The sequence below is a fragment of the Macrobrachium rosenbergii genome, chromosome 56 (assembly GCF_040412425.1).
Source record: "Macrobrachium rosenbergii isolate ZJJX-2024 chromosome 56, ASM4041242v1, whole genome shotgun sequence".
In the NCBI taxonomy this organism is placed as follows: domain Eukaryota; kingdom Metazoa; phylum Arthropoda; class Malacostraca; order Decapoda; family Palaemonidae; genus Macrobrachium; species Macrobrachium rosenbergii.
Window position 1 is genome coordinate 4,599,361 of NC_089796.1, and position 25,640 is coordinate 4,625,000.

Consider the following 25,640-nt stretch of genomic DNA (forward strand, 5'->3'; position numbering starts at 1 on the left):
GCTAGAAATTTGGAAAATGGGACTGTCCAGTCTTATCAGATCCTTGGAGCACAAAGCTGCTGCTCCTTCAACCAAAGGAGGAGACCCAACAGAACTCTGCTTCCTACGGCATTCCCAACTCCTTAACAAACCAGAAGTCTCTCTTGGAGAATGCACGAGCTGTCTGAACCAGTTCAGCTTGAACACCTCCCCCCCTTGCTTCAAGGCTCAGTAAAACAGAAAGAATGAACAGTCCCTGGTAAAACTCTTTTCCAACTGCACTACTGGCAGCTCAGCTAGGTGTGCCCTTGAGATGTGGAAGAGTTCAAAGATCTCTCACTAGAGAAGGGTTGCTCGGACCACACATGCTCTGGAATGGTTCACCCCAGAAGCCTCGTGCAGATGAATGAGAAGGAAAACCTTTCCTGCCACCAGCCAAAACCAACCCACAGACTGGGTTTGTGATCAGTGAACAGGCTGTGCAAACATTGCACTGAGTGAGTTGTGCAAAGCTCTGTGTAACCTCAAAGAGTCAGGTTGTCAAGAGTTGCTCCACTCACCTGTCCACCACAATCATCTGTCCATGGATGGATTGAGAGAACAAAATACCATGTTGCCAGCAGTAAAACCCGATCCACAGACCAGGTACACCATTAGCAATCAGACTGCAAACCCTCACTGAGCAGGTCACGCCAACCCATCTCCATGCAACTCTGAGGAGTTGTGGTCAGAGGTAGGACAACTTGAGCACCAGGCAAACCAGCTGAACAGCCTTGACTTGATGTGAGCTTGAGAGTTCACTGAGAGATGAGATGGGAACAGACCTCAAGTCTAAGCAAGCTGGCACTGTAGTGCTGGCTCTACCTGTGCTGTGGAAAGCCCATCACTGCCTGGTGATCCATGCGCCCCCGTCCTACCCTTAGGGCAAGAGCACATGGAAGCAGCCTATCAAGACTTCTTACGTACAGCTAGACTAACCTATCTTGGTATTGCTTTGCATTGCAATGCTGGTGTAGTCAGGAACTAAGACTAAGTCACACCTATCAAAGGATATCAAGAGGATTCTCATCAGGAAAAACTATTGCAACTTGAAAACCCTTCCCAATAAAGCCAAGACCATTGGTAACCAAGAGTTACCTCAGGAGATCAGAAGTGCCTTCCCCCACAACATTAAATGAGGAAGACCACAACAGAAGATTACCTAATTCTGGTAGACTGAACTCCCACATGAATTTCTATAATGACCAAACTTTACACACACCTGAAAAGTTAACCAGTGTGTCAGAGAATGACAGCTACTAATGAACCCTTTCTTAGAAGCTGCTAAATGCCCAGCAAAAACTATTACAAGGTCAACCATGATCTAAAACATAGTTGGTCCTGTCTGCTCTCCATCAAGACAAGAACCAACAAAAACTAAAGTCACTGGAGAAAAACACACACACATCACTAATACTTTCATGGACAGAAAGGACACTAGCCATAAGAAAGAACTTAGGATTGATAAAGTGCAAAGCAACACACGATGGAAACACCCAGTACATACAAAAAACTGAACTCAAGAAGTGCAGCTGAACTATATCATGGCCAGAAGGACAGCTGATAATATTGGTTGCATGAGAGTGTGCACCCCTTTCCCTGGTCTCCACCCAGGTACCACCCTTGTTTAGTCGGTACACAGCTGGTCCAGGGCATATGCAGAAGGTACTCCATATATGAAAGGCATAGCATTTGCATTCTTGCAGGAACAAAAGAGTAACTGTAATGGATTAAATCAATGTCTATAACTTTTGGTGAGACACAAAAGGTAAAAGAAATGAAACTTGACGACAAGTCCAGACATAATCCTTAACAAATGTGAAGAGCACTGTAAAAGTTTTGTATACAAAATCATATATAGTCTTCACTTCTTTAACTTACAAAGGTTACACAAAGATCAAACATTATCTTTTATTTCATAAGCCTTTATTCAAACTGCATTTAGAATCCATGGCATCCCACTTACAAAAATAGGCTATATAATGAGCAATAAATATCTTTCTAAATAAATTAAATCTAGTGTTTGAGAGCATTCAGTCTCTAAATGTTATACAGTATAAAGTCTTGAAATGGGTCTAGTTTCCTTTTTAAGAGAAAACATTGCCAGGACCAATTATCTAATCCAGTGGGGTTCTTAATTATTCCTTAAAATATTTTAGTTTCACATTCAAGGAATTAGTTTTATATATATATATTTAAATTTTAATAGTACCCCTTCATAATCAAGCTATAAAATGTCCCAAACGCTTCAAAACTTTATCCATAAACTAAAGATCAAGAGAATTTTTTTTTTACTTCAAGATCACAGGCAAGTTTGTGACCAACTAATCTTGGCACAGGATAAAATCCTGAACAAGTCTTTGGTTTAAAAAGACTGGAACCAGATTAATTCAAATGCTTGAATTCAAAACTTTCACCCCATAATCAACTGCAGTGCAGAAGAGTTTACTATGACTTTCCCACTTATAAATTTAATGAGTTGGATAACATTTTCATAAAGAAAAAGGAAAAATATTGTACATACATATAAAAGGACGTATCCCCACCCGCGTAATTCTTCCTTTTCTATGCAGATCATTAAACTTGTTTAATGAAAAATTACAATACTAAAGCTGTCACTGACCCAGATAAAACATTACCTCAATACATAAAACACCACACAAAGGTTTCTCAAGTTCTCACAAGCAGTTACAATGTTACACTCACATAATTGAATCATTTGAAAAATACACCTAGTTTCCTCACACATATGAAAGAATGGGTAGGAGATACGAACTGAAAATGCCTTTCCTTAAACAATATATATCAATATATATATACAGTATACAGAAACATTGAAACTAAAATGAATCAGATCATAATGCAAACATCAGAGCCCCTAGGATGATTACTATGCAGCCATTATGGGTACATTACAGCATCTACATTATTAATCTTGGAAGGCTGTAAGAACATAAACCTTAGTCCCTTATGGATCAATAAGGGCATCACTGACATTTATATTACTAGTTACTTTGAAATTATCTGCTAAGAAAATCTATAAATTGCATTAAAGTCTGTGTCACCAATGTTGCAAACTAACTGGTATTAGAATTTATGGCCTACGATTCAGCATAAGACTTCTACCTCAGGGAAGAAATGCAAATTGGAAATGATTTTGGATGAACTAAACTGTACAGTGGTACAGCCTACATTGCTATTGAATTTGACCATCATATTCCTTTATACTCAAAACAACCAATAAGACATGAATAAAACGTGTCCAGTTTGTAACTTGATAATTGACAACCTGACCACTAGTGCTTGTCTTACTTTCAGTATCTTACATACATTAAAAGTGTCATATGAGAAACTCAAACGGATTAAACATAGTAAGTGGAAATTCAAGGCATATATGTTACAGACTTAATGAAAGATGTACTAAAAATACACTAGGATCATACTCTTCCAGCCCTTACAGAGGTGTCATTAAATAGCAAACCTCTCAAGTCAAAACTGGCCTTGAGCTGAAGGCCACAAATTCATGGAATTGATGATGTCAAAAATAAGCCCCTTGAGTCAATTTTCCAATTTTCTTCCACATTTTCATTTATCCTGGTATAATTTGTACATGGATAAACCACTCAACCATTGTAGCAATAAAGCACAAACCTAGTTTAAATGTGGGATATCTTTCTTTTCATCTTTCCTGTATTTTTGTGTGTACAAGTCAATATCAAGCCACTAATTCCCAAAAATATTTTATCTTTATAAACCCTCCTCCAACAACACAAGCAAAAAACAGCAAGATGCAACATTGACTTTTCACTACTGTTCTCCACTCGGCACTCCCAAAGTTACCTACTGATCAACATGCCCACATTTTCTGGAGTTGGCCTTGAGTAAACACCACAGTAACCACAATGCATTGATGTGCAACAAATGCTGAAAGCTATCCCATGTTTTTTGTTCCAGTATTTAAGAAGCCTTAACACTAGTATTCCTTAGATAAATAAAATCACATTGACATAGCTACATAATGTCAAACTAATAGTACTCTGAAAATAAGAAAAAAATTATACAAAATGTTAGTAACAAATTCCATAAGAAAAGGCCTTAGAATTCAAGAAATTTCCCTTTGGATTATACACAATATCCTATACATCAAGAAAATAAAAACAGAAAATCCTGTCATCCACAGAAAAATAAACTAATTAAGAAAAATATCAAAACTATTACTGTTATGAAGTTGTACAGGTTCTTGGACAACTGGTGCTAACAAAAATGAGTAAAACCCAAAATATTAAGTCACAAGCCTTGGGTCATCTTACACATGTGCAAACATTAAAAAGAATATCAAGGAATGTCACAACTGAATACAGTACTGTTTTCCTGTCTGTGAATAACTGAGGACCAAGTTTTGAATTTGAAAGGGCAACCATGTTTCCACCAGAGCACCCCACAGATTATTAAAACAAACAGTAACATCCCAAATGTACCGATGGCCAAGATATACAGGATATAGGATAATGCCTCACAAGGTCATCTTTTTGGACCCCTTTACCCAGCTGATGCTATTCAACATTTATTGACTTTAATTTCTGATACTTTGTTTCCATGTGATTTTTTTTTTCACTTTTATTACTAGTCAAGTTAATAAACTGACAAATATTCACTTCAATATGCACCTTTGTGTATCCCCATAAGGGGGTAGTGCCATCAGTGTAGACATTACTAAGGATGTTTGCAGCATGCCTTTGGCCCCTAGCGGCACCCACTTTTTTGTCCTTCTACTCACATTCCTGCTTCCTTTCTTCAGTCCTGCTGAACAACTCCTCTAACTATGCATTACTTCTTTATGTAACTGTGGGGACTTCTCCCAATTCCATCTTCCAAACCTTGTACGAGAACGTACTTCATCTTTCTTTTCTGGATCTCTCTATCTTTCTGTCCAACCACTCCCATTACCTCTTTTGACTGTGTCAAACACTAAATAACCAAACGTGTCCCGTTACTTGGCTCGACAGCCTAGATTTCATAAAATCTACCAACCTTTGTGCATGTTCTATTGAAAAACACTATCAAAAGCTGATTACATGTACCTTATCCCCCCCTGGTAAAGAATCCACCCAACAAATGAAATGATCTCTGATAATATTCCTTGCAAACCAAAAACAGCAATAAAGATATTTTCCTATTATGAGGACTTAACACATTACACCTTTTAAAACCATAGTTCCACCTTTCATTCACCAATAATTACTACAAATTCTTCATTTTTATAGAAACTTCTCCCCAAAAATATCAACAATGATTTGAAGATGCCAGGACGACAGAAATCATGCCACACCCCTCAACATTAACGTTGTAGTACAACACACGGCTGGCAATAATACATACATCCACATCCAATAATTAAGCCTAAGTGTTTTGGCCACATGTGCGGTACTTGGCCAATCAATAGCTGCACCTTCAAGTTCCCCATGATGAAATACAGCTTTCCTAATACTAATCGCATGAAAACACCAAGGGGAAATCTGGCTACACTGAACAGTTAGTTGTTAAACCATCTTAACAGCAACAATGGCTGTGTAATGTTCATCAAATACATACCATGATTTTGGAAAGAAACCAACAACTTTACTGAAGTTCTGTTACAAAAAAAAAAAATATTTTTGGAACAATATTGCACATGGAACGTCTTTCACCGTGGATACAAGTCATTTCTGTAATACACCTTAGTCTGTCACTTCTACAGTATCCAATAATAGTGTTCCACAATACATAAGTGGAAGAGAGCCCATCAATGAGGCTTCATAGGAATACTGATTATTTAACTGTAGACAATAAGAGACAACCTGAAAGCATTTAGTGGATGGACTACTTGGTATGACTAAGAGCACTTGGATTTCTCCAAGGGGTCCAAAGTGCTCACTGGTTACATAAAAATCAGGTTTCCATATGTAATGTATGGTTGAACAAAGGAGGAGCAAAGTCATAATGTACAAAGAACCACAATGAGAATATGACTGTCTCTTGTGACCAGGGTTTACTGTACTTGAATATCATCCAATGGTAATGATAAGTCGTAATCATAAACAACGCTAATTATTCATTCCCGCTTTTTCTGGACTTTATGGTACTACAACTGACATTTAAAAAATTAAACTTTACAATATCAAAACCCATCTGATGCCAACAAAAATATACAATATTTATTACATATGATCTCAAACTCATTCATGGATCTAGAGGTGACAAATTTTGCACTGAAAATCCAGTAGTAAAGTTATCATGACTAGTAAAACTATCAACATACAGTAAAAAGGAGTACCCAATCTTTGGCTGGATCATTAATTTTCAAGATCACTTTTTCAGGCCAACATTTCTAGGTCAAAAACTAGTACTGTATTGCAAGAATCAGTCCTATATAAAGGATAATTTCCTCGTTAAAAGCAGTTACAGGTTCTAGTTTGCACCGATACTTAGCTACTGTATACAACAAACCCACCCGTTGTGTTTTGGAAGCTGAGTTAGAACCACTTACCTTTCCATTTCCTGCTCTACTTTTGTCGACGCAACAAATCTACCCATTGTGTTTTGGAAGCCAAGATGACCAGTTACCTTTCAATTCTCTTAAAATTCCTGGGTAACGTGAGCACCAAGGTGCTCTACTATCACTGCTTCTATACTCCTTGATGTGTATATGATGTGCATATTCTCCAAAGTTACTCTTGACAAATACCACCTTTTCACTGACTAGCCAGAAGAACAACATGTGAATCCCATGGATCCACATGGCTCTCACAAGATCAGTTGAGTAAACTTGACACCTCCCAAATCTTCATGACGCGGTCTTGACCTTAAAATAAGTTTTATGGAATAAAAGGAAGAATTAATTAAAAATTTCACGTTAAAAAGAAACCAGCAAATTAAAACAATTGCATTTTTAATAATTTTTGTTACATAAATACAAACTTTCAATCTACGCATGCCTAAATTCCAAAGGCTATTAATAGTGGTAGATTTCTTCAAGAGATGTAAGAAATTTTGAGACATCCTCCAAGGCTATCATCAAACAGTTCAAGCTGACAACCAAGTTGAAAAGATCTCTGCCTCCTCCAACAACATGTGACACAAAAGGACTTCTGTGAAATTCCATCTCTTATATCTTTACCTGAATAATTCAATATATAAGAGCAAAATGGATCCATTTTGTTAGAATACCTAACCAATTCGCATCCAACCATGAATGTAAACAATTTTAAAATTAATCTGGGTTACTTTTATAATAAACACATATACAGTGCAGCAAAGCTAAATGCAATTCCATCTGCTAATTACAGCTCTGAGAGCAAGCAGGAAGAATAAACGATGCACCAATTAAATTTGAAATAAATGTGGTTTGATATTATTTGAAATCACATCGACTGAAATTGCATATGAAAGCAAGGTTATCCATAAGTGAAGTACACTTGGTTCATAATTCTAAAAGATTCCGTTGACTTGATAATAAAGCTTTATAAAGAATATCAGGAGTCATGGCAGAATAGTTATAATTGATATCATAAGGAAAAAACAAAAGTTCCATATATAGATGAGATACTGACAAAAGAGAGATGATAATGGAATGGCCACATCGTCTATACAACCCGAGAGAATGACCTATGATAGTGTCAGCTGGGCTCTTGTGAGCACCAAAGAGTTAGAAGACTCAGAACCACTTAGAAGAGAACTATGAGAAGGGAGGCTGGATATTTGAGATCTATGAAAGATATTATTTTTAAGAAATAGTTTAACCAGAATATTGAGTAAACATTCATTACTCAGATCGGGATCTCCCTAAGGATTTGTTCTTGATGAAATATATTAAATCTTAATTATTATAATGTATCACAACTCCTTAAAATTTTAATAACTGGATAAACTGAAAACACTGTACATCCTAACAAAATTTCTCTTAAAGATTTATTTCAAATACCTGATATACAGTGTTCACTGAAAGTTGAACAATCACAAAAAATACGTTTGACTGTCCGTGTTGATCTACATTACCTGCATTCAAGGATTGGGTCACATTGAGTTATTTAACTAATACCAAGATGAAAGTGACTAACTTGATGACAGGGTAATATTACACCTTCAATGTTGTGTTCTTTATGGAGCAACTACAATCCAACAGTTAGTTTAATCCTAGTTTGTTACTGTCAGATTCATTATCTAACAATTCCTGCCATTTACTGAAGATGATGGGTTTTAGAGACAGTAACAAATCATTGATCGGAACAGGCATACTTCATCTGGTTACAGTGACTGTGGCTTTTGGCTGCTTTATCAGTATCCTCATTTCCTTTAATGCCTACACATGCAAGGACCCAACATATTCAACTAGCTTCATATAATTAATGGAATGAAAATTTAATTTGAACACAGGGATTTTCAGAACTTTCCAAGGCTTCCAATGCGCTTTTAATGTCACCGAATATTAAAAATTTCTGAGATAGCACGTTGTTAATGATCTTTACTCATGACTATACGTACTGCAAACAATCCTACTGGGAAAACAGACACATTACTGGGTAATGTAAGCTGGCAATACCTCACCATATCCTACACAAAAAAAACTTTGGATCTGTCTATATAGACTGCATAATGCCGGCCTTTTTGTCCTATATTCTCTCCTGTATGTTGTTTATGATGTTCAGGGGAAGCTAAGGCAAAGGAAAGACATGAGTGATGGAACTGTATAAAGGCAGTTTGGATCACTTGGCACTTGGGGCAATGATGTAATATTTACTGGTGTCCGTGTATGCAGCATAATAAACTTAGTGGTGATTTGGTAGAATATGAAGCATAAAAAAAAACTATCTAATTTTCTTGTTCTGTGGATTAAATTTTTTCAACAATACTAAAGAGACAAATATACTATTCATCTATTTCAAAATGTCACTGCTGCTTTGACAGGCTGTGGTAGATTCAGAGACCACCAATTAGAGAGGCTCTCAAAAATACAAGTCCATTGAGATAAGAGCTTTTTGTTTATGGTAAATCATTTTTAAAATTTAATTTTGTAATTTCATACAAGGTAAACATCTCTAACCACATAACAAGCAATATTAACGCAGACCTTTAACATACTAAAATGCAATACTGTAACATTATTAAGAAGAACCAGTAATCTTTATAGTTTCTACAATATCTTTAGTCTCTCCAAACTATAAGACATTGCAAGCACTGCAAAACATCCATCTGCCTGTGAAATCTTCACTAATTTCAAGGCCTGAAAGACCAGTGCCCTTGTACTGTCATGCTGTCTTCTGAAGATTAGGCCATGACATTTTAATCACTTCCACTCACAAGCATTCAGATAATGAATATGAAAAACACTATCATCACAGTGCAAGTATTTGAATGATATACACACAATATGAAAAAAAAATGCAGTGTGGAATTTCATAATAAAACTCTGTAAATCCATTCTAGGTTTGATGGCAAGCTACTGCAATCTAATTTGGTTGTAAGAAACTGGAGCAGCAATAAATGGAAACTGAATAATGAGGATGTAGCAAAAAAGAACCGATTTTCTTTAACTATGAAAAACTACTCATGTAACTGTCACTACAATCATCCGTGCAGTACAGTCTGCAGTTTAATGAAATAAACACGATAATGTTTTATACTTAAAAAAAATTTTACCACATCAATGTAAAGTATTCACATTTCTATGAGCTACCCATCAGTAAGTTTCTGATTTGATTAAAAAGTTTCTTGTTCTTCAAGAGGTCACTGAACAGTTTTCTAAGGAAAAAGAAATAAATACCTGCCAGTAAGAAAGCTACAGGGTACCAGTAAGTTGCTCTAATATATAACTACATTTCTTAACAGACAACATGCAAAATTTGATGGATGGATAAAATGTGAACAACAGTCTAAAGACTGAAAAGTCACTTACCAACAGTAAGAAGAAGACCACTCTCTTCATCCATATCCATGAATACAACATTATGCTTTACTTCGTGGAACTTTGCTAGAGAAGCTCGACTGAAACAAATGGACACGAAACCTCAGAACAAACAAGATACAAGCATGATACAAGCTCAAGATAAAATAGTATTAGTAAAGACAGCAAAATTAAGATAGAGTATAGCTTTACTCATGAAAAGATTTATTAAAATCATTTAATCAGATCAAAACCAAAACGATTTACAAGCCATAACAAACAATAAAAATTACTTCATTTTTGACAATCACTCTACAATTATTAGGAGTAAATGATTCAAGAAAATTCAGGAATATAGCTGTACATTTGTTTAAGCATAATATCACAATGCAATAAAAAGATAAAGTTTTGAATCTTAATACTGATTGTTTCATAACTTGAGAAGAAAAATATCACAAGGACTCACTTTTCACTATTCACGCTGCTGGAAGGTAGAAAAGAATAGATTGTTATTATTCAGTGTCAGTACTATAAAAATTCAGTTTTTCAGTATCCAACTAACTGAAAAATTATAGTACTGTAATGTGGAAACCCATATGTATCATTAGATTCTTACACTAATATGATTATTTTTATTATGTCAATCAAGATAATCATTATACTTCTTCCTCTACAGTGAAGTAAATCAAAATCAAATCATTTTCTAAAATACAAACCACAATCTCACAGACTTCCTTTTTAAAATAAAACTAAGGCACTGACAAAATGGTTAACACATTTTCCCACAAGCAATAAGAAAATGCAAGACATACTGAATAGTAATATACTTCATGGCTACTTTTAAAAACCCTTGCAATTCTGTACATTGCACTGGGCAATTCATTAACATGAAATCAAAAACATACATGAAAAAATAACAAGAATAGGCTGGTTCTAACAAGAATGAATGCAACTTGACTATTATTTCCTTACCAAGACATTAGTCAAAGGACCTCCTACCAAAATTATTTACTTCAATGTATCAACGGCAAATTTTCTTCCATAATCTTATCAATGCCTCTTACTCCCTGAATATTTATGTTGAAGTTCATAAAAATTCATTAATTAAGAATCCATAACCTCCTGCTGGAATGAAAGTAAGGCCAATATCTGCTGCAGAATTTCAAAGAGGTCTTTGTGTCGCACAGCAACAATAATGATGCCTTTTACTCCTTGAATATTTATCTTCAGTACTGCCAAGTTAACGTGGATGTACCAAGGACAAAGAGCTTAAATAAACTGACAGATATAAAGTCCAACTCAAATAATCCTTAAGTGGAAAAACTACCACAAGCTCCATATTCATGATACATGCAATCTAACTACCCTGAAGGCGTAAGGGCATTAATTCCCAAGTCGGGAGCTTCTGTAATCGCCTATGAAAATAAAACCAGAAACTAATGAAAAAACCCAATTCTAGTCACCGAACTGTCACAATGGCTACAAATGAGGCACACAGTGGTGGAAGGTGTATACTGGATTAGGTGTAACATGAGACTCAGAGCACAGGAGAAATACATAAGTACTTTTTTCAAATTAAGCTAAAATCTTAACACTTGGTTGGAGAGACACCACTATACTAAATTTAAACAACGTGGACATTGTCAACCTCTTTTCTGATAAAAAGGACAAAATTTTCATGTAATGGCCTATCATAACAAAATAAAAACATTTGCTGTAAGAAATTCTCAAAGACTAAATATAGAATCCCACACCTTGCCCCCTCCATAAACATGACAAAAATTTAAAAACAATATGCACTTCTGTCTATCATGCACCATTGAATGAACTGCTTTCATATTTTTTGTCGTTATATGTCAAGCTTACTTCCAGTGCACCTGAGCCATATTTTCACCTGTCCAACTGCTTACTTATTATCATCATCATACAAATCAAAAGAGTAAGAATTGCTACATTTGAGTAAAACCTGGGTTGATTTTCCTTGGTGTACATATTTGTTACATGTGTGGAGTTATCAGCTAGAAAGGTCTCTACTTTATTAATGTCTGAGCAAGTTGGAAACAAGTTACAATAAGTCATTACATACACTGAATCTGTGCACCTTTGGCCACCACTTCATTCTCACCTACACAAGCTCCTTCACACCCAAGACTCAACTGAGATGAACTTCCCACATATCAGTTATGCATTAATTATGCTAAAAGTATTGCACTATGAATAATTCCAAAACTCCTGCTAACATTAGTGCAACCATTAAAAATCTAATAACATCCAGTACATCATGGTACAGAAAACAGAGAAAGCTATCAAATCAGTTTACACCCTTAAATTACAAAAATCAATGTAGAATTATTGGATGTTAAAAACTAAACACAATGTCTTAATACTTACTCTGTGTCTGATATAGTTGAATGACACTTATCACATACTCGCACATCAAACTCAAATCCCATGATAGGAATAGTAGTTCTCTTAGAGCTACAGTTGTCACAAACAGCTTTTCCACATTTCCTGCAAATATCAAAAATAAAGATTTAAGATATCTAAAAAAATATCATACAACACAGCACTTAGCACTATCACATAATTTAACAGCTCTAAGATTGCAGGAATTTATCTTTCTACTTGTTGCAAACATAAAATAAGCACTATCAAGAACTCCATGATTAACCCACTGGATCACTTCAGATTTCTTGAGATTCTCTGATGCATCCTATTCTGCAGTTTTCAACTCATAACTTTGAATTCGTTTTGTTTTGTACTATTTTCAACAAAGTATAAACTATCTGCTTTGAAAGGACACCACAATGATTCCATAGCATGAACAGCATATTCAAAGACAGTGTACGCAGTAAAATATCCCTAATAGCAGGTCTGGCTCTGGGACATACCAAGATGCCAAAAGCATAGTAACTAACAGGGTTAAATAACTGCATTAAAAACTTAGCATTTCCAAACATATCAACTCAAACTTTACACAAATAGAGACGTCAACTGAAAAGAGACAGTAATTAGAAGTGGGGTTACTGAGTATGGGCCAACTATCCTATACACGTCTCACACACATCACTGGCAAGTCAATTTTTCCATGAGATTTGCAGACTGATTAACAAAATCAATAAAATGAAAATATCTGGCAGAGTTCTAACTAATGCATCTTTATGACAGAGGGATGGCCTGTTTCAATATAAAACAAAAATGAAACCTCAACTGACTGCTGTGCATTGAGAGTGCTTAAGTGGCTTAACTGAAAATCATGAGGATTCTAACAAAATTTCCTTTACATATGGTATCAAAAGCCTAATAATCATGATGTCTCATACTGATTCTAACTGATGAAAAAATTCTTTAAAAGAAATACTGAACAGAAGAAAAATTCTAAAACAAAACAACAGGAAATTATTTTAGAGTCATTCTATCATGGTAGCATCCACCTCCTTCAAGAGAAAACACTGACAGTATTTAAAACATAACTCATCAATCAAAAAACCTACAACAGAAAGACGAGAATACAAAGTATTTACAGAACAAAAACAATTTCAGAAATTCTCTTCCACAAGAAACAAATACACAACCTGCAATGATGTTGCCTAAGACCTATCTGCTTCTGGTCCATCATAGCTCGTATATTCCAAAAGAAGGGGCGCTCACAATACTGGCAGGAGTCAGCTTCTAACCACTCTGGGGTCTGTAACCACAATAAACAGCATCAGCATATTTTTAAATGAACTTCTTTATGCCATCAGTATAAAAGATCTAACATGCTTCAAACACTAATAAGAATATGAAAATATTAACCTCTTGTCTGTTTGCTTTCATGTCCCAAAAGACAACAGTAGCATCCTCAGCACCAGATATGAGTTGACGGCTCACAGGTCCATACACCAAAGAAGAGACTTTGTTCCTGTGAATTGAAAATATCAATGGAGAAGAATGTTTGTATAAAAATATCTCAGTACATAAAATGCTTATTTCACAAGTGGAAAATGCTGTAAAGTGATTCCAAAACAAGAGCTTTACCAAAGCATAAAACTAGTATATACAACATGGACATCTATTAAATTAGACATTAACAAATACTTTAACAAGGCCACCAAATGAACATTCTTAGCTCTCACAAAGCTGGCCTGAATTGTTTTTCTTATTAAATATATTAGATACCATTTATTATATTAAAGCTTGAACATTTCACAATATGATCAACCAAAAAATGTATTGTGACAGTTACTGTATTTTCAATGCCTGATATAGAAATATCTCATACTGTGTTATATTCCTTGCCTGTTCATATTATTTCTGTTTTGATCAGATTTGCCTCAAGATGCATCTCTCTAGAAATACAATGCCTTTTATTAAGAAAACCTGTAATCTCATGGTGTTTTCAAGATTAAATCTTCCTCATCTATATATTCTAAGTATGTCAAGCCGCCATAGTCACTCCAATGCAAACCTCTTTTTCATTATAAAATTTATGCAAAGGGTAAATAGCAAAGGTGATGTATTCCCATGTAGCACCCCATTATTTCCTGTAAAATCCCTTGACAAAGACTCCAGCTATTAACAATGCATCTGCTTTGTTCATGGTTGTCTGCAATAATTTTATGCCTTTACTAGGTATATCAAAATGAAGTAAGACCTTCCATAACCATGGTCTGTGGACGCTGTTAATTGCCTTCTCATAATCAGTGCAACCCCTTCCTTCTCTAAGAACAACTTGTTCATCTCCAGCATTTTATCAACTTCTTTCTCCAGCTTACTGAGAATGAGCATCGCAAAAACTTACATCACAACCGTTATACATGCAAGGCATCTTTTTGTTACTAAACTCAGTTAGTCTACCTTACCCTGGGGTCTCCACTATGACCTCCAGTTCCTTAATGCCATCTCTGCAGTTATAAGTTTCTTCACTACTGATTTAACTTCAAAAACCATGAATTTAATCAATAGCACTGTAGAGTACTTGTATTTCTTCAGCTACTGGTGTATGAATAAAATGATCACACTGATATCTCTTACGTCCACGAATATTTCAATAATACTTGTTGGCTATACTAACAACAATGCTAATAAATGACAGTAAGCATGGTACATCTACTACACATCCTTCCATGCACTTCATTAAACTTCAATCTCTACACTGTCCCATACTGAAAACTCTTACGGCAATTCAAGCAAAAATTAAATATCAAAGAATTGCTTTCCTGGTACAGTATTTAAAATCTGAACTTTTGAAATGGTTAAGTAATAAGGGAACACATACTCTTACGAATTATTTCCCCAACAAATTTTAACCTGAAGAACCACTTCTTCGATCCTCTCCCTTTCAAGAAAAATTGTTTGCCTGAAGTTACGCACAAACATAAACTAATAAGATCTGACTTGACATAGTATTACTTACGTGTGTCCCTGTAATTCAAAAGCTGTTCCTTTGCCACCACCAATATCCCACACAATTACAGACTGATCAAAAGAACCAGAAAAAAGTAGCTGCCGGTCAACATCCCAAGCTAAAGATCGTATGGACCCATTGTGACCCTGAAAAGTAATTCATCTTTTTAAATATAATTCACATATATTTGTACGATACTAACTATTTTTGAATTGTAAATAGCTGTGCAAGTTTTTGGTAAAACTGATACCGAGAGACTGAATCACTAAACGTAACATAAAATCTACAAGTTGCAAATGAAAGAAATACCATAGTAATAAATGCCATTTGGAACAATGCTTTAATATGAAGAAGTATTCTGCCACCAGGACTGATGTCAGAAATCACCCCTTTTCCTGTGGTTGCCACCATAATTAGTACTAGAAACAGCTATTATTATTTCTTGGACACACAACTTGCTTGCTGTACTGTTTTAGTAAGTCAAGAGTGTTCCCTAGCAATGGGTTTTTAGCAAACTACAAAATAGGAATTCAACAATAAATAGCACACACTATTAATTCCTTACAAAGCCTAATTGATAAAAAAAATGGTACATGAAGTACACAAATACAGCAACTGAAAGAACTGTGCTGTTAGGGGAAAAGAACCAGTATTTTCATTTTCATCAAACTTAGTTACATTTCCAAACCACATATTCAAACAACTATACTAATCTAATTGTTATGAAAATTACAAAGTTTTAAGTACTTTACCTTCAGAGTTGTTATGACTTGTGGGCCATTTTCCTCCAATTTCAGCATGGTGATGTTCCCGCTATAGTCCCCAACAAAAACGTGATGGCTTTTGGAGTCAAACTGTAAGGCAGTGCACCATCCTGTACACTGGTGCCCTCCTAACCTTCGTCCACTCTCAGTGCAGTGGTAGACAAAGAACTTATCCCTAGAAACTGACAAAGCCCATTCTGAATCTTGGCAATATATAACACCAGTTACTCGATTCTGGTGACTAATGTAATCTCTGATGTGCCTGATGCTGTTGTAGTCACTTGCTACCTCAAATTCCTGTGAAGGAGTAAAGGTTTATGCGGGACTTACGTGAGCAAATATCTATCTTTCTCTTGTCTCAATGATACTGTTCTTCAGTGATATTTCACTTTACTGCTTGATTTGCAGCCAAAACGATATTTAAAAGAGATGAAAAGCTGACAAGATGAGATACTGCACGGCCCATAAATGAATCTTTTTAATGAAGGATTCAAAAATATAAAAATGTTAAACTTCAAGTGCATTCTGAAATAATTCATAGAAAATTTAGAAGCTATTAGCGTATTACAGACACACAATCTTCACTAAACAAAAACTTATTGGAAATAAGGTAAAAAGTCCATTCACTGTAGTCATACAATGCACTAGTTAGCCAATAACAGACAGCTCCCTACTTTTTGAAAATGTTTCTTTAAAAGTCAAAGGAGATTTACAAATTCTGTTTTACACTACAAAAGAATATGATACAAACCTCAGAAAAAGAACCCCAGAATGGAAAAATAACTCCAATTTTGACTAACAAAATTACAAAAAAATAAACAAAAACGAAAATCAAGACACTACTTTCACATGCTGAAGGTTTTGTTTAGGTGGTGCACTGCAAGTATTTGACTCTCTCTTTGCATTACAATAGCATTGGTTTGGCTGGTGCAGCATACTGATTATTGTATTTTATTAGTTCATTTATTTAAAAACATTTTGTTTTGTTTTTTCATTTAAAAAATTTTTGTTTTTTCAAGTTTACCTATTTTAATTTTAATAAGCTTTTCAAGTTTACTTATTTTAATTTTAATAAGCTTTTCCAGAGCTGAAACGCCAGCAAAATGAAAAACTTCAACAAATTACCAAATTTCTCATATACAGTATAAACTGCCCAGTCATGTTTCGTTAAAATTTCCAGTGCATGCAAATCAAATGGATGTGGTTACAGCTTTAAAGAATCTGACATTACATATGAAAAAAATGTGTTTTTATGGTTTGGTCTGATTTAATGAAAATTCTCTTTGAATGGATTCTACCTGAAAAGGAGATAAGAGAAGGAGATAAGAGTTAAACCATTCCCTAACGATCTCATGACATCATCCCACAGCTGTCAGACACTGAAATGTCTAAGGTTAATGTTTATGGTAATATTATTTGATGTCCTTAGGATCTCAAAGAATTAAATTTACATGCCATCAGAACTGCCAGCGGTTAACAGGAATGTAATCAAAGTACCTTACCATGGTTCTTTTGCTACTGGAAATGACAAAATAAATAAATAAATCTGCCAAATCAGAGGAGCATAACTAACAGCACACAGGAATCAATGAATAGTACAGAAAGGGCCCAACTTACTGTAACTGTACCATTATCCAGTCCCATAAATAATCGCCTGATATTAGCCGTGTAATGCAGGCAGCTGGGAATGGAGGGCAAAAAGTGACACACACTAGGCCAGTACTGTCCATTATCTCGTCGCTGCCAAATGCGCACTGACCTGTAAAGGAAAAAATTTGTATTACAAGTGGCTTATTTTCAATGCACGCTAAGTAATCAAAGGCTCCTAAAACCTGTTGCATTTTATACTTTGCAAGAGAGATAGTGACACATCTATATGCAGTTTTCGTACATGACACAATGAATATAAATTTCCCCGTGGTGCCTAATACTGCATGTGAGAATTGAACACATTAACAAAACAAATTCTTACGTCCTTAACCAGTGGCTCACACATAAAAGTATATCTAGTAAACCATGCGCTGAAATATAAAATCTGAGACATTGCAAAGAATTCCTGCATTTATTCTTCAGCATCAATGGATGGACTGTTGTCAGTCCATTAGTCGGTGACAAAATATGGTCTCTCAAGGGTGACACAAAGGTTCAGGTTGCATATGTGGATACCATCTCATGTGCGCTCTGTGTGGAGCATTAAAGCTAATACAGGAATAAGGATTCTTTGAAACATTACATTCTGCCTTTTACTTTTCCTCTGTTTTAAGCATTCTCTTATTATTTAGCACTCTAAATTCTGCGACTCTGCCTCGCTCCAATTTTCATCTCATTGGTGGACAAACTGTTTGGGCAAGCCCTATGATAATCTAAAAGTGAGACTTAGATCTCTCATTTTACTAATTTATAATAATTACCATATTTAATAAAACAGAAATAACTACAAATTACCTCAAAAGTTACAGCTTCACAACAACTACATAACTGGTTAAACTGAAAATTCTAACATTTACTCTTGATAGCAATTCAAGCATTCACTCAAAAGAAGTTGACTAAGGAACATGCATATAATGAGCAGTTGCAGTCTAAAGAATATTAACATGGCCTCCACTGGTCTAGGCATGAATTACAATAATCAAAATGTCCTGCCTTGCATAACTCAAAACTTAGGAAATTTGAAGTTGGCCACTTTCATGAGCATTTTTTCTGATGCTGTACACTGTAATCCCTGTATGCTCATGTGAGGAGCTTAACTCATCAGCAATGGTCCCATTACTAAAGCAATTCTGTAACTCATGATTTAATCTGCAATTAGCCAGAAGCTTCCCATACGACAGCAGTCCTAAAAGAATGCATGACTGAAGAACGCCCGGCTCAACTCAATATTCATGACAATCCTATACATTTGCAGAAAACACAAGAAATACAAAAAAGGTGGAAAGACAACAACATTTGCTGGTGGCAGACCACATAACCTCAGATAGTACATAAACTGTCGACTGAATAACGTTAACAATGCCTAACCTATCTACATTATTAAAAGTCACAGTCAGTGACTGCGTGAAGACTGTGACCTCCTGGGACTCTGGTGGCTCGTTCCAACACACTGAACAGTTCCTTCTAATTCAACTTTTGAAAGTTAAAGTTTGATTTTGTTGCAAATAATACAGTAATAGCCTCACCCTCTATGCACATACATAATGAATGTCAGTTATCGTAAATAATTTTTTCCAGTTGCCAAAACATTTGGAAATTCCTAATTACATTCACATGGATGGGCCTGAGTTGTACAATCATTTTCATTTTGTTTACATTCCGACACCACTCTTCTTCTCTGTTCTAACTGCTTTTCTAATCTGTACCATTTGGCGCAACTGAAGACATACCTACATATCTGTCCATGTCTGCCACTGCATGCACCTAATTTGTTCTAGCATACTTTTCTTTCCACTATTACATCAACCCTCGTGCAAATGTCTGGTAGTGGCTTTACTGCATTTTCGATGCAGTCTGGATAAGAAGTTATTGTTCATAAACAAAGCTAAAAAATGAAATAGCCTATCAAGTACCATGAAGTGATTACTTGATATTGGAGAAATATATTTTTTGATTGCTATTGATGTGATTTTTATAAATTTGATGTTTATTTCAATTATAAATGCATGGTTATCCAATTCCCTATTCCCATATCTAACAAACAAGGGAATCCATAGAGGAAGCCGTACCTTTAGGGTAAAGTAAGAACAGGTAATCCTACCCAAGTTAGGTTAGTTATGAAAGTTAAGTTACTATGCAGACCCATCCCTATTTTTAACATATTCCTGTTTCCTCATCATAACCAAAGAACCCCATTTAGGCCACACACTAAAAGGACCCCAATCGCCATTAGAAATGGGAGGGGGGTTAACAGGTTAATCAAGGACATTTGAAGGAAATTACAAGGAAATTTATAAGAATCTCGTAAAAATTATTAATAAAAACAATGAGCTAGCCCATCCATTTTAGAACGAAAAGTTAGCCTAGCCTACCTTGCAAGGAATTACCATAAAACTGAAGACTACTACTGCAGCCCGGTTCCCGCCTGTTGCCAACTGGAATATTTGTTGCCTTCTGGTTAAGTTTATGTCTGTTTTTGTGTTTATGATATTTACCATCATTCGTTTATGTTTTTATATTCATCCCCAAAGGGTTGGTACTAAACATGGCATCCATTTTGAGCATAAACTAGTAGGCTAGTTACCAAAACCAGACGGGTGCAGTAGTAGTCTTCAGTTTTACCATTCAAATATATCACCAAATCTGTTAACCTAACCTTACCCTATCTGGCATAGGCCTTAATTTTTTCCTTGATTCATATAGGATCGACTAAGCTAAGCTGAGCGTAAGTAAACTGGAGATTTTAAAATTGGCACTACATGATTATTAAAGGGACCCCATAAGCCCAGATTTGTACTCATTGCAAATAAAGGGTGGAAAATTATTAATCAGCCTCAGCATGAAGCCTACGAGACCCAGGCCAAAGTTGTCCTAGCCTACGAAATCTCGAAGGCCTACGCCTACCCTACAACCACCTGACGAAGCAAGTCCCAGGAGAATAATTCCTACTACGTAATCGCGTCAAAGACACTTCGAAACTCGCACGAGCCTTAGAATTAAGGCGAAATTTGCACAGGCCTACGGCACGGGGTTTTAGAGGCCTCGGAGCCCCCACAGGAAAGGGCGACCGTCCTCACTTGTCGTCGCTGACGGAGATCACTCCACTGCCGCCATTTAGCAGGATGGCCGCATTCACGTCGTCCGCATTTCCGTCTATTTTCGACACGAGCACCGGCTTGTCAGTGCTGACGGGTTTCGTCGGGTTGGAATTCCGTATAGGCTTGATTTCCGCAGCCATTACGCTTCGATCATATGATTTGGATATCAACAATGACCATGCAGGACTAGTGCCGTGGAGCGGGAGCCGGGGGCGAGGAAATGTTTCTTTCCTTATTTTCTGGTGATTTTCTAATATATAATCCGTTTTTATACCACATAAAGTATTTATATCAGTATAAATTTACTTTTGATCCTCTAAATTATTTGTAAACCACAATTATCTCCACTTCTCAACTCTCATTTATCACAACATACTTTGACAGTGCGCACTCCCACATAAATTCTCATTCCATAACCTGAACAACTATTTTTTAAGGCAATCGTAGGTTTATTTTTGGGTTGTCTGATTTTTCAGTGATGCCAGTCGCTGTTATTTTTACAGTATTATACATTTCAACATTTATAAAAGACCATACAAAGCTCTAACAATAATACCGAATTGTTGATACCACAGGAAACCACCCTAATATCAACAAAAAGGTGCTTCAAAGTATGAGACAGTTTTTGGGCGCTGTCTTGCAAAAAGGCTGATTGCAACATCTGTGTGTTTGTTGCAAGTCTCGTACGTGATTCATAATGTCTTGGCGTTGCAATGACGTGCAGGAGCTCACAGGAATGCCGTTAAGTCCATGGGTTAACTGAAAGGACGTGTGAGCAAAATGGTTTCAAAATGTTTTGCACGCGTGCAATTGAATAGTTAGTTTTTTTTTGTTAAACATGCAAGGAAACGCTTTTTTTTTTTTGCCCTTCAACACTTATCCACATTTATTCAGAGCACGAAGTTATTTGCTGTCGTTGCTAGTTTGTCACAAAATCATCCTAGACATGTAAATTGAAGTGGATTTATAAAATGCAGACTAAAAACACGTTCATATTTTTTTTGCAAAAGGAACTGCATATATTAGACTATATATTATGGAAGTCTAGATAACTGGTTTAACAGAGAAATCGCTATAACGGTTTTTATATCGTTTATAATATCAGTAAGCGCGTCAATGTTACATACGTAGTCAAAGAAGCTGAGATATTATTTAAAAAATATTTTGTTGTACAGCAGGCATAATAGCCTACATATAAATAGATAGTAAACGTCAAATTATTACGGTTATCTCGATTTAAGATAAAGTGAGGTAAATTACATTCCTTGATGTCTGCATAACGTGAAGATTTACCTACACAAAACTAATAAGACAACAAAGACTTTTTTTAATAATAAATACGTCATTAAGTAAAACAGTTTCTATAAACTGAGATAAATAATACTGAGCAGAATTCATGTCAACAGTAGCAATATGCCCCACCCGAAAACACACATACACACACACACGTACACACAGCAGGAACGCGTGCGCAAACAGAAAATTACTACAACTTCGGCAATCAACTGGTAACTGTCTCCCATATCAAGAATTTCTTGTAATCCTGATAATGTTTATTTCTTTATGTTTGTTTGTTTTTTGCCATTGTTTGTTTGCATGGGGATAGATACCTAGGTGTAGGGAATTTAGTTGATGAATTCATTACAAAACCCTCAAAGGAATTACAGTGCATGTATTGTAATTCAAAGGTAGTAACATAATAATACATTTGAAATTTGTACCAAAGGTAGACTAAGGCTTCAGAAGACGTTGGTTTTTAGTTGGTTTTTTCGTTTGAATGTTCGGTTAGTCTCGTGGATTTTTTTTTCACGAATTTTTGACCAAAAGCGGGTCTGGTGACTGACAAGTGTTGGGAAAGATTGGAAAGTAACTGACAACAAGTGTTAGGTTTGGGAAAGGTTGAAAAATAACTTTTTTTGGGGGGAGCACCTTTTTGGGGAAGTGGGATTTCTCAGCCTTGACGGAGGTTTGTCATTGAGGGTTTAATGGGCTACTTATGAGCGGCAGAGGCAAGGGACAGGCTATCAAGCTATTACACGTTGTCCCCTCGCCACCCAGGTTAGGACTAAGGGAAACTAGGCAGTGGCTACCAGTGCCTGAGCAGAATATCTCATTTGTCTTATTCTCTTTAGAATACGGATCTTGATAATTTGTCTTATTCTCATTTACCATCCAGTTTGAATGTGTCCTTTTATAATACTAATGCACAGAACAATATATATATATATAGTTATATATATATATATATATATATATATATATATATATATATATATGTATATATATACATATATTTATATTATATATATATATGTTAATAATATGAAAGGAACATCATTGAATATATATACAACATATATATGTCAGTCAAAGGGATATATCCTTTAATATCAAAAGAAATTTGTAAATTGTTTAAACTTTAACATTATTATCAGTTTGCAAATACTCCGCCCCCATTTTTTGGATCTGAAAAGTTCAAGTTCTTATTGTGATTTTTTCAAATGAGTTTGCTTATAAGAGCCTGAACTTTGCCTCTAAGTTGATATTACAAGTAATTTTGATAATTATTATCTTTCCTTCGTCAATGGTGAAATTGCGGTCAGGACCTACACCCCGTTTCTTATTTTTCACCTGTGGTAATGTGTGATAAAGATCACGTACAAAATTCTAATCCAAAGTATATAATATAGTATTATTATCATTATAAAAGCTGAACTTTGCTTGGATGATAATTATTATCTTTCTTTGACGTTGCGGACTTAATTATCATTATAATTATTACTCCTTTATTATTATTATTAATTTATTATTATTATTATTATAGACAACGCATTCTTGAAAATAACATGAAAAATAAGCTTGTAACTTTACCATTCTGTATTTGTTATTTTTCCAAGAACGCTTTACTTTCAATTTTCGTTTTTTTTTATTTTGTGCATTTATTTATTAATCAAATAATGAATGAATTTCTATATATATCTATTTATTTATTTAATCTTATTTATCATATAATTTTCATGAGACAAAAAATGTTTGGTGTTTTATGCTCTTACTGTGATGTGGTTGATAAGACAAAAACCAAATCTCTCTCTCTCTCTCTCTCTCTCTCTCTCTCTCTCTCTCTCTCTCTCTCTCTCTCTCTCTCCAAACCAGAGGAGGAAAAGAATGGAATGATGTCTCTGATAACCTAAGCAGTTAACTTTGTAATTGGTCGTTTGTTGAGGGTCACAGCTGGGATATGAAGCGACAGAGAGAGAGAGAGAGAGAGAGAGAGAGAGAGAGAGAGAGAGAGAGAGAGAGAGAGAGAGAGAGAGAACAGAAGAGTCAGTAGTCTGTCAAAATGCATACCAAACTATCATAATTTATTAAGACAGGAAGGACCTCGACGAGGTAATATCCTGACCTCACCTCCTCAAGGTAAAGGTACCGTGAGATATTCTCTCTCTCTCTCTCTCTCTCTCTCTCTCTCTCTCCGAACTAAGGTTGCCTCTTAGTCCCGATCTTTTTTTTTTTTTACAGTCGACCCAGAGATGGGAAAAGATTAGAGATGCAAGATCTGAATTACCTTCCTTAAGAAATATGATTCTCAGCATAAATTTCGAAGCTTTGCAGCTGCCTAGTCATGTCCCGTTGTTCGAAAGTGTCACAAGATCGCTCTCTCCAGTTCAAATAAGACAATTGGAACGATAAAAAAAAGAATAAATGAACGGTTTCATTGTACCTAATCTGATAGTCACAAGAGCCAGTGAGAAGCATCTACAACTATATATATATATATATATATATATATATATATATATATATATATATATATATATATATATATATATAACAGAAAGGTAATAAAAAAAAAGCGTACCTTTGAGCACACGGCACGCCGACAGTTCAAGACGTTGCCTCAAGAACTGAGAAGAAAAATTAAGAAGAAGATCCCTCCGTCAAGACTGAGAACTGACTATGACTTTCTCTCTGCTATGACGCAGAACAGGTTATCAAAGGAAACTGTAACCGGCAATATACTGTATATATAGTTGTGGATGCTTCTCATTGGCTCTTTTTTAGTCCATTTCGAGTGGTTATACTTGTTTGTCGATTACCGGTTACAGTTTTCTTTGATAAAATGCTCCGCGTCATAGTCGGTTCTCAGGCTTTACGGAGGGATAGTCTTCTTCTTGATTTTTCTTCTCAGTTCTTGAGGCAACGTCTCGAACTGTCTGCGTGCCGTGTGCTCAAAGGTACGTTTTTTTTTATTACCTTTCTGTTGTTTAGCTCGGCGCCATTCATCTTAATTCAGGCTTTCATCCCCGTGGTAAAGATTATAGAAATGCTGACACGAATGTGGTCAGAAAAACGAATGAGAACTGAAGTCGTGCAGACGAAATCATTTACGTACTAAGTGACGTTTATGCCTGACATGTGACAAAGGATAAGCTTAAAAGAAAAGAAGAAGAAGAAGAAGAAGAAGAAGAAGAAGAAGAAGAAGAAGAAGAAGAAGAAGAAGAACAAAAAGAAGTTTTGTGCTTAATATAGAGCAATGAAGGACGAAGGTCTATTTTAAAAGCAACTACCGATCTCCACAGCTCTCGCCTAGACCCACAAGTCAAAGGCATCAGTGCGTTGGTGATTATTTTGGAAGAGGGACAAAGATCGTCATTCTCCTGCTGAAGCTGCTATATTGTTTATATACCACGAGCAGTAATGCTCAATGGTGGAGTTATTTATTCATTTGGCGTAATAAAGTCAAGTGTTTTAAATCTGCACTACATGGCTGCTGACTCTGTACGAGCAGGACCCACTCATAC

At 35.6% G+C, this 25,640-nt stretch overlaps 1 protein-coding gene across 2 annotated transcripts; it reads right to left on the reverse strand.

Moving 5' to 3' along the window:
* Window positions 1–1,922: 1,922 nt before the first annotated feature.
* On the reverse strand, window positions 1,923–21,252 carry Wdfy2 (WD repeat and FYVE domain containing 2). 2 transcript variants are annotated; one of them, XM_067100979.1, is made up of 10 exons: window positions 20,818–21,086; window positions 17,708–17,849; window positions 16,079–16,387; window positions 15,336–15,472; window positions 13,736–13,841; window positions 13,513–13,625; window positions 12,329–12,448; window positions 10,404–10,421; window positions 9,950–10,038; window positions 1,923–6,859 (listed from the first exon to the last, which is right to left on the reverse strand). In XM_067100979.1, the coding sequence occupies exons 1-10, from the start codon at window positions 20,976–20,978 to the stop codon at window positions 6,810–6,812; spliced, it is 1,245 nt and encodes a 414-aa protein (XP_066957080.1). In that variant the 5' UTR covers window positions 20,979–21,086; the 3' UTR covers window positions 1,923–6,809. The 2 variants fall into 2 exon arrangements, with proteins under 2 accessions (XP_066957080.1, XP_066957081.1); XM_067100980.1 differs by lacking the exon at window positions 10,404–10,421 and having other exon boundaries at window positions 20,818–21,252.
* Window positions 21,253–25,640: the final 4,388 nt, after the last annotated feature.

Bases quoted from the DNA above. Each gene is read 5' to 3' on its own strand.
- Wdfy2 (XM_067100979.1), bottom strand. From the start codon at position 20,978: ATGGCTGCGGAAATCAAGCCTATACGGAATTCCAACCCGACGAAACCC. The intron at 16,388-17,707 runs GTAAGTTGGGCC...ACTCCTTCACAG, and splicing joins TGGATAATGGTACAGTTACA to GAATTTGAGGTAGCAAGTGA. The intron at 13,626-13,735 runs GTTAATATTTTC...TTGTGGTTACAG, and splicing joins TGAAAGCAAACAGACAAGAG to ACCCCAGAGTGGTTAGAAGC.